The sequence below is a fragment of the Falco biarmicus genome, chromosome 8 (assembly GCF_023638135.1).
Source record: "Falco biarmicus isolate bFalBia1 chromosome 8, bFalBia1.pri, whole genome shotgun sequence".
NCBI lineage: Eukaryota > Metazoa > Chordata > Aves > Falconiformes > Falconidae > Falco > Falco biarmicus.
In genome coordinates this window covers 35,696,329-35,706,710 of record NC_079295.1, presented here as the reverse complement: position 1 = coordinate 35,706,710, position 10,382 = coordinate 35,696,329, and the positions used below count along the sequence as shown (strand labels likewise).

The following is a 10,382-nucleotide window of genomic DNA, read 5'->3' as shown; positions in this document are numbered from 1 at the left end:
AGACATACTCATCTTTCATTTTCTAGCACAGCATAGCTGCCAGGCTACACAATATCCTGCAGAAATACCTTTCATTATCTGTAAACTGCCTCATAATGTTCTATTCACAATTTGCTTTGACATTAAAATAAAAATGTTAATATTCTGAATATCTCCTTTCCTTGCTTATGTTCCTCAGGAATATCTGGCAGCCCACAGAAGCCAGATGGTGGCTTGAACTTCACAACTGAACTGTCTATCTGCTGCTAAAAAAAGGGATGGTTTTGATCCTTCCTATCTCCTCCTGAAGGGCATGTACCCAGCCCTTCCTTTGTGCTGGCACTAACACTTGTCTAACCCTACAGTGAACTCAGCGAACGAGCCTGTTAAATAGAGATAGCTTAAACTAAGCGGCTCTTGAAGAAGGAAGCAAGACCACTGTGAGGCTACCTTGAGGGCTAGTGGCTCCTCAAGGCATGTGGGGGCAACTGCAGTAACAGAGCCAGCAGGACTGGGGACTCACTGGCCTGGGCACGTTCTACAGTACGTGGTCGAGGTGAGGTGGGCAGACAGAAAGATAGTGGCAAAAAGAGTCCAGATCATCAGACAAGTTTGTGGTGGTGAAACAGGTCCGAGGTACAGCCAGAATGCTGCCTGCAGACCAGGCCTGGGGCCAGTGACAGTAGCCAGGGAGGCCCACAGGGACAAGGTAAGTTTAATACCAAACCAGAAAGCAAAGATAGAACAACATACACGGACAGCACAGCCCAGACAAAAACTGAGGGCCCAGAGCTGAGCTTTAAATGGGCCTCCTGTGCCCTTGGGCAGGGAGTGTGGAGTAGAAGCCCCAAGTGAGGCTGATGAGGCCCGTTGGTACACACTGAGCCCTGACAATTACTCCTTTTGATGAGCTACCGGTTCATCATGATTGTCCTCAGCCTGACATGGGATTATACCACACAGCTCACATCCTTACATTGCCAAGGCATAGCAGCAAGCAAAGGACTAAAAATACCTGCAAGACCCAATACTAGAACTGTTAAACCATTAAAATGATTTGAAACAAACAAACAAAAAGCATGTAGCTACAGTACACCATGGAGCTGGGGAGACCTGGGGACACAGCAGCCTATCCTTCAAGGCCTGAAGGGCTGTGAAAGGTGGAAATAGCAAACACTTAAGCAGATCTTTTGTATTTCTCCCACCTGAACACCGGAGTCCCTGCTGCACACGCTTTAGCCCAAAAATCCCTCAAGATGAGGGTGGGGGCCTATGTCTACTCCAAGGAAGCGCCGGCCGCCTCCGAGCCCGCCAGCGGGCGGTGGGGCCGGGCCGGGCCGGGCAGGGCCCGCTCGCTGCCGTGACAGGGAGCGGCGGCCCGGGGTCAGCGGGGCCAGCGCAGGGGGGGGGGAGAGCTGCCGGCCCAGCTGCACCCCGCCTCCGGCTGCGGGATTTTCAGGGATGTGGAGCGTGAAGTGTGGGGTCAGTGCTCCCGTGGGGAGGTCTCTGGGCAGAAGGTACTTGAGGGTTTTCTCTGAAAACAGCTGAGGTGAACCCGGTTCTCGGGGAAGCTGGCCTGCCCAGGGCTGGTGCTGCGGGGCATCTGATACCTTCCCCAAAGGCTGTTTAATTTGCCGGCCCAGCCAGTGTCTGGCACTGCCAGCGAGTCCCGGGAGGAGCGTGGCCTCCCGCACTTGCCCTTCGGCGACACTTTTTGAGGAAAGTTTTTCAGCACCATCCTCACACCCTCTAACCCCCTCTCCTCTCAGGTTTTCAGCATTAACATACTACTCCAGCAGTCCTCGCCCGCACGCCGCCCCCGAGGAGGAGGAGGCCGGGGCGGGCACTGGGTAAGAACCCGCCCGCCCGCTCCGCCTCGCAGGGGCGAGGCTGCGAGATCAGACGTCAGCGCGGGCTGGGGCTGTCCGCCCGCCCTCGCCGCCGCGCGCAGGGAGGGGCGGGTCAGCCATCTTGGGCTCGCCGGGCCGTGCCTGCGAGCGGGCGGGGGAGGGAGCGCCCGCCTTGCGGAAGTGCCCTCACTCCCGCCGCCGAGCCCCGCCGGAGCGCGCCCAGGGCTGCCCGCCGTCCCCAGCACCGCCGCTACCGAGGAGCATGGCAGGGCGGCTTCCGGCCTGTGTGGTGGACTGCGGCACCGGGTGAGCGACGGCCGGGGCGGCCGCTGACAGCTCGGTGCCGCCCGGGGCGGGGCCGGGCGGGTTCCGCCGCTGCAGATGGCGGCGGGGGTAGCGCTGCCTGCGGCGGGGCCGGGGAGCCGCGCCCGAGCGGCCGCGGTGCCGGCAGCGGGAGGGCCGGGCCGGGCCGGCGCAGCAGCTGGCTGCCTTCGCGTCCCCTCCCCTCCCCTCGCTCTGTCCGGCGGGCCCGCCGCGGCCGCCCGGCGGGGAGGGGTGTCCCGGCGCGGCCCCGCTCCTCCCGCGCCGGCAGCCGGGTCGTGCCGGCTGCTCGCCCTCGGGCCGCCCCGCTGGCAGCAGCCGCCTGCGGACCCGGTGCCGGCCGGGGCGCGGGGTCCCTGCGCGGCTGAGGAGCCGGGGTGGCGAGCGGGGAAAGGACGGTGCGGCTGCCCGCCGGCTCCCGGAGCGCCCCGCTGCTGGGGGTCTCTGCGCTGGCGGGTGCCGCCCGGGGGGCTTTCTCGTGCTGACTTTTTTTCATCTGTGGGTAATGTCATTTATTCTGTTACTTCTCTCTGTGGAAGAAAAAAACCCCTCCCCCTCCACGGAGCAAGCGCAGAGGAACTTCCTTAGTTTTGTCAAAGCCTCTTCCTGCTTTCGGGCTTTTATACCTTATAAGGCAGTTTTCAGTGTCAAACGTGAACCAAATGCGTTGTAGAAACTCTTCTTTTTACTTAGCAGCTGCCAGCTGGTGAAGAAAACGCGGTGCCGGCGGTGTATGGCACCGAAAGCGCTGCGGGAGGGAGGCCCTGGGGGCTCCTGCTCCCCGCTCCGCCGCGGCGGGGGCGGCGGGCCGGGCGGCGGGGCCGGGCGGGGGTCGCACCGTGCCGCCGGCAGGAGCGCGCTGGGGGGTGACACCGCGCCATGCCCCGCCGGCTGCACCTGCACTGGGGTCTCTGCAGATGAAGTTATTTCATTTTAGGCATAATCCATCAGCCTTTCCCTGGAAAGGGAAGTACTTGTATATTTTCAAGGCTTTCCCTCTTTAGGTACCGCCGATAGCGTGCTGATTCTTTAACTCATCTTTTTGTTTCGCTTGTCCATCCTACTAAAAATAACTCAGTTTTCTCCATTAACGTGCTGTAGGTACAGATGTATATGGTACCCTTCAGAAAGGGCATGTTCTTTTGAAATCCATGCACTTGTTTTTTGAAGGCACGTGCTTGCCTTCCCTTCAGGAGAATGTATTTGGTGTAGGATGTTAATAAATAGGTCTGTAATAAGTGCAGGTATATATGTGTCTATAACATCTGCATGTTTAGCAGTTGTATGAAGAAGTCACGCCTGTAGTTAGACTAAGGACTAACCCCTTGAATTTTACGGAATGAACGAAGCATAGCAGGAATGAGAGTGGGTGGCTGAGTGTAATGGAAGTATGTGTGAGTTTATCATGATACGTACATGCACTGTTTATCTTTCAAAACAAGATCTGTAACGTACTGTGCTGCATGCTGCTAGAGGTTTTTTCTTATCCCACACGTTTGTGCGTTGCAGGTAGTCCCATTAAAGTCAGCAATTACATCTCTATAGGTTTGCAAAATACAGGTGGTGATCACTGGTGTAGAGAGACTCACTTTGCGCTCGCTTTCAGTGATGCCCAGCAGGAACAGCATGCTAGCGTACAGCTGCTGAAGAAATGACTTTGTCTTTTTTTAACGTGAGGGATATACTGAGGGAAATGAGTGTTAAAGCAAGTGTTCCTGGAGAAGATCTGTGTGTAAGTTCTCCATTAATCAACGTCAGTGCACAGAGCATATTCTGTAATTTTCTTGAAGATGATGTTGACCGATTTCCTGTTTTATTTATTTATTTTCCCCTCAGTCTTCAAAGATTTCTCTAAGATACTTTTATCTTTTGCACCTTTATTTTTGTGTTTTAGTGCAGCTAGACCTGCTCTGCTATCCAGGCTTTTCCTTTCTGGGCACTTTGTAGTCCAAGGTTGTTCTTCCCCGAAGTTCTGTTTCAGGAAACTGGGGGCAAAGGTTTTTAACATTGGAAATGTTACAGAGCATTGGGGTTATTGGAATTAATGGATTTCAGTAGGCAAAGGTATAAAGTGGTGAATATACATAGGAAAAAAAGTGTAGTACTTGAGATAAATAAGGAGCAGGTGGGTAGTAGTGCGGTGGGATGTGACAGCATAATCATGCTTGTACTTTTTTATTTTTCAATTGTGCAGCCCTCCCCGCCCATCTCATTTTGTGTGTGTAAGTGAGAACATGACGCACAAATTATGTCAGCCTTGTGTTCTGTGCGAATCAGTTGAGGTCTCATCTTTCACCAAAATGAAAGAAAGCAGACTAAGATAGCCCCTGAAAACAGGAAAAGAAAGAGGTTTCGAAAATACCACCAAAGCAGAAATGTTGAAAGGAACTGCCTTGTTTGGAACAGGGAAGGCTTTAGAAGTGCACAAAAATTCCAGTCAGTAGGTTGTTGTTTTTTTTTAAGAGGGAAGGGATGATAATTAATTTACAGTCCAAGGAGAATTTACTTTAATCAGCAAAAGGGCACATGTAGGAGAGGTAATAAGGGTGTCTTCCTACGTGTCATATGCCTATAGCCACAGGTTTGGTTTGTTGATCTGAGTGTTTTTCTTGTGTGTGTATGTGTTCATTTTTTCCAGCTAAGATTGAGGTGAAGGAGATGGGTGAGAAAGGTGGCAGAGTTGTGCTTTTCAACATCAGCCGGCACAGATTAGACAAATTTTAAAAACATTTTTCAAAGCATGAAGAGACCAAAGCACAGAGGGGTTGGGGAGAACATGTGACATGTGCCTCTTGAGGTTTTAGCTGGTTAGTCAAACTTTATAGTGATCATCCAACTACATGTCAAACAGCTGGAGCTGGCAGGTGGGTGAAGTCAGTGACATAGCGGTCAGATTATGGGTGCAGCAGAAATTCTTCCAGTGTTATGTCTGTTACTGTGAAATTTGCATTCTTTGCTTAAGCAAACCTGATATCTAGAAAATAAGGTAATGGCTATCTAGTAAGAGCAGGTAAATACTTAATTGTGGTTTTAGGAAGCTACTTGTCTGAAGCAGCATCTTAACAGTACAGTTACAGACGTGGAAATGAAAAAGTTGAAGAGCTCAGTTAAACGCAATTGTTAAACCCAAGATTATTTCTTTCTATAATTGTTAGCATTGTCTAGTTTAGTTTTAAGTATATTGTCATAATGTTTGGAAATCTATAAAAGAATATCATGGGCCTTATTGTCAGGGAGGTCTTTGTCCATGTTAGTATTTAATTCAATTTTACTTGGCTGCTGTGAGCTCCTTCATTTCCCTTCTTTCCACAAAATGTTGGCACCATATCCCTCAACAACGAGCTATGAAGTAGCGCACCTATGTGGTGGTCTCTTCATATCCTTCAAGTACTGGCAGATGTTTATGATGCTCACTAACTCAGTATGTATGCTGTGAGTGAGACTTCCTTACATACACCACAGTCTGAAGTATTACATGCTTTTTAAAATAGAAGTATAGGAAAGTATACGAAAAGCACACCAAAGAAAGAAAAAGACTTTTTTCTTTTTTTTTTTTTTTTTTTTTTAATCTCTGTAAGCTTCAGTCTTTTGCTGTGTGCCTTTTGGGTATTTGAATAGTTCTTGCCGCTTGTTCTACAGGCGAACACAGTGCAGCCTGCGAGCCATGATTAAAAGCTCTTCCTACGCCACTTCAGAATTTAGCTTGATTAGGTTGACAAGCTGGTTTTAGCTGTGTCTTTCTGTATGAATGCATTCCCCCCCCTTGTTATAAACTTGTGTAGCATTGAATTAGCTCATTTGGGATGACAGCCAATTGCAAGTGTTCAAATTAACAGCTCTTTAGCTGAGCTGAAGTAAGTGGCTGTATAACCTACTACAGTTCCAAAATGAGAACTTAATTTTAGCAATGAAAGTGATTTAAAGAAAATTATGTGTATTTACTACACCTAAACTGTTTTCTGTAGACTTGTGTGCCATTTTTCTGGGGCTATGAGGGGGATCCATTCAATACTCGACTGTCACTGGTGACCAGCTTTTGGTAGTGTACCTGAGAGTCTTTTGTTGGTAGGGTCATGTATGTTGGTTAGCCTTCTCTTGAGTAAATTGGTTATGTGATTGTGTTGGAAAAAAAATCTGTTGTGTGGTAATCTTCTCTCATATGCTGCTAGACCCCTTTTTCACTTCCCTTACACAGTTTACAAAAATGTGTGTTTTGTTTTTTTCTTTTTCTTTTCTGAATACTAGGGGAGAAAAAGGTTTTTGGGTTAACTGGAGAAAGACTCGCTGTTCATGATGGGAGCACAAGAGTCCCTTGATGCCCTGGGTTCCCTCCAAGCTGAGAGCCTGGAAAATTGAGCCTGCTCAGGGTTTCCAAGCTTTTTCAACATGAAGTTGCAAGCTGTTGTTTGAAATGAGTCACATATATCTCTTGAGTTTCTTGGCTGTTCTGTTTCTGTAACCAGGTTTGCTGTGAATGAAGGGAGGACAAACATGGGTACGTGACAGCTTAAGTTGGCTGGTGCTCAGGTGGTACGCATGGTGGAATGAGGTTTGCATTGGGGGACATCTCTACAAACTGCATTTCTCTAATGTTCGTGTCACACCTGTATAGCTTCATGCTGTTAAGTAGAGCAAAGTATGTATAGGTTGAGTGTCTTATGATAGGAAAAGTTATGACAGGATTATGTTGTTCTGTTTCTCCTCGGGGTTTTGACCTGGTAGTGTAATGTGTACAAGATCCATGAAAAGCTAATCATCTTCAATAAACAGCAAAGATAGGTGAGATGAGAAATCCAGTGTATGAAAACAAGGTAAGGGGAAGTAACAGCCTGTATTTTATTTGCTCTGCAACTTTTTTACTATCTTATACTGGACCTTGAAATAAGTTTCCTTTTCTAACCCATTCTGGAATGTTATTTCCACAGGTTTTCAAATTGTAACTTCTGTTTAATATAAGTATTTCAGCACTGTGATGTTCTTGCAGTTAATATTTCAACCGGATATCTTGTCATGACCTTTCGGGGGTTCCAGTCTTTATGAAAACATTCTCTTTTGGGATGAATTCGCTCTATGTTGTGTCATCCCACAAGTAATTTCTCAGTATGGAAAGCATGAACAATTTCTTAATGGAATATGGAAAAAATACTCTTCCAGGATTTTAGGAGTATCTTTTGCTTGCCAGTAGCTGAAGCGGTTAGAAAGGGAAGGGAAAATGCTTCATCCTTAACGTGGAAAAACGAGTTGTGCCAGATTGAGAATTGTGGTTTAATACATTTTTCTAAAAATAATTGCAAAGAGGTTCTAAAGACCCCTGATGACCTGTGGTGTCTCTTAAATAGTACGTCACAGTCCACATTGCAATGCTGAATGCACAGAACATACAGTATAACTAGGGATAACAGGAATTCAGTTAGGAATATATATATTCCTATACACACACACACTCTTTTTTTAAAATTCCATTATAGGAATCAGTTTTTTATCTCGTTTGAATGTGTGTCAGAAGCTATCCAAGATGCATGGCAACTTCCAGTCCTTCTGTTTCTGCTTTTCTTTTTCCCATGTCCCATTTAAGCTTTATTTTTGTGTGTGTGTATGTATATATGTAAGCGGGGGGGAGGGTTGGCAGCACACGGTTTTTCTGAGTAGAGGGCAAACCCACTTGCATCCATGGGCTGCGTCTGTAAAGTTAATGATACATGAGTCAACTTTATGTACAGCATTGCTGCTACCTGTGCGTGCATGGGAAGGTTGTGCAGTCGCTGAGCGCAGAGTCCAGCCCTGGCTGGGGGGAGAGGGCTGCGGGAGATGAGGGTTGTAGGTGTGCGTGGGTGGGACAGGGCAGGTTCCCTTCTTGTTTCTTGGGTTGTTGTTTAGTATCAGGCTTGGAACGTTCTGCCCAGAAAGCATGTTGATTGCATGAATCTCATGGACATTTTCATGTCTAAATCAATTTAAAATACAGTTTCTAGGAGTTCAGAAGTACTGTACAAGTTTCTGAGTAGTAATCTGTCCTCTACGTTGTTTTATAGGCACATATAAGAAAGTTTGAAGTTGGTCTTTTAGTTCATGCAATTTAAGAGTTTCAACATAATGTTTCAAAATTTAGTTTCATCATTGCAGACTTTCTTTGGGAAATGCAAAAAGGCTTTGACCATTTCAAACTGGTTTTAACTTTAATTTTGGATAAACATTCTTCATTTAAAGATTTTCCAAGGTAAAATAACTAAAACCATTTCAGTTTGTCCCCAGTGTAATTCATGAGTTCTTTATGGCTTTGTGTAGGAAAAGGACTCTCCATTGCTTTAATTCTTAATTTTTGGGTTGTTTTAGTCACTGAACTAAAATATATTTAAGTGTACCAATCTAACAAAACCTGTCCTTGGGTAGATGCTTAAAAATAGCAAACTGACTGCAAACTTGTTAAGTGTCCATAGCAGGATTATTTTAACCATCAAAACTAAGCATCTGTTCATTCCAACTGCTAGTGCTGATGTATTGGGTGCCCCCCCCCCCCTTTTTTTTTTTTTAAAACACTTGTCAACTAGGATTATATCCAAAATTGAAAAAGTCCTCATTTCATCTGCTGACTTAGTGTAGGGTATAACAGAATTTTTTTCCTTTTTGTTCTAATCATGATTTTGCATTGTTAAGACTAGACATGGAAAAACTCTAGATAAATGTAGATTGTTTTTTTTGTTTTTTTTTTTCTTCTGGGGTTTCCTTTTTCTCTTTATTATTCTCTTGTGGTCATTGTGAAAGTTTGCAGCTGTGCACAGGATGTGTTTTGGCATGCTCAGTCTGTAGAGAGCAAGATGCAGACAGGAGGTTGTCTGGTGGTACTTTGATTGTACCCGGCTATCAATGGATGAATCCAAATCTTAATTCTTTAGTTGGTGCAGTATCACTTATCTATTTTTTTTTCAGTATTAGCACTTTATTTGCCATGACTTGCCTTAGATTTATCATGCTGGTTATCATCTGCAAGAGCTTTCACAATATGATTGCATATTTGCAGTCAGACTTCAGAATCTCTTTTTAAATGATCTTATTAAATGAGACCTGTTTTTTATATTAAATAAAATGGTTTTGCCCACAGCTTAGTGGGGCATTTTTTTCCTGTGAGACAACTGTTTCTAATGGGAAGCCGACTTTTATTAGAAGCATGGGCTAACAACAATATGTAAACTGATGTTTTAATGCAGGCATGTGCTTGATGGAGAACACTCGGTTGCCTGCTGAAATGCTGAAGTGGTGACCAGTGTACCGGCCAGATTGGGATTGTGCTGAGGCAGGCTGCTGCAGTGCTTGCTGTGTGCTCCTTCTCTGCTGTCCTTGCTCTGTCTGTTTGGTTTCATTTTGCCCGCTGCTCAGATTGCTGTGATTGGGGCGATAGCGTAGTAGCTATTGGTTCAAAGCTGGAGCTCTCAAGTGCTGAAATTGTGCAAATAGCAAGCACAAATGCTCAGCTTTTTTTAAATGTGGAATAACTTTACAATTTTAGCCCCTCTGTTGCATTTGTTTGGAAAAACTTTCAAGTCAAGTTTATATGAGCTGTGGCTCTTTATACATCGTATGACTTATATTTTACCTATTTAATTTCTTAAGGTGCAAGATTTTGTCTACTTGGAAATTACATATTTGGTGATTGAATTGATCCCTTGTTTTATTTGTTGAAAAGTATGTGTAGTTTATCTAGTCTTTTGGGTTTTTTCTTCCTTATAGCTTTCTGTGCCATGTTCAGCTTAATTTGGGCAAATGATGTAGAAAATCGCCAAATTAATCTCCCCCTCATAAGAAGTAATATATACAACTAGGTAATCAGCCATGCAAACTTCCAGAGTTCTGGGGCATTCTTTCCTCATTATTTGGAAATATCACATGGAGTAGTCAGGCTGTGGAAAATGTTCAGAAAACTTGTGTAAAGATGAAATAGAAATTTATTAAAGAAACTAGCAGCATAGGTTAGTATTGTGTGGGTGTGGTGTAACACAGAGGCACTGTTAAGATAGATACTTGTTAAAATGAATTTGTCTAAAAGTGTCAAAGGAAGCAGTAAGTAGAAAGAGAGCATTCTGCTTTTGCCAACACAAACTGCTTTCATGGTACAAAGATGATATCTAAAGCCGTTTCCTCTTCTTACTTTGAGGAAAGTGTAGTCAAAGGAAACGTAATTTTTTTCTGTGTGAAAGTACATGTCAGCATTAAATATTTGAAATGGATTTTACAACA

At 45.4% G+C, this 10,382-nt stretch overlaps 1 protein-coding gene across 1 annotated transcript in view; it reads left to right on the top strand.

The window, feature by feature from the left end:
• Window positions 1–1,927: 1,927 nt before the first annotated feature.
• Window positions 1,928–10,382, top strand: part of ACTR3 (actin related protein 3) — a 32,805-nt gene continuing 24,350 nt past the window's right edge. The window contains exon 1 of the mRNA XM_056348859.1: window positions 1,928–2,135. Within this exon, the coding sequence (XP_056204834.1) occupies window positions 2,092–2,135 (44 nt within the window). The 5' untranslated portion in view covers window positions 1,928–2,091. The remainder of the gene's footprint in view (window positions 2,136–10,382) is intronic.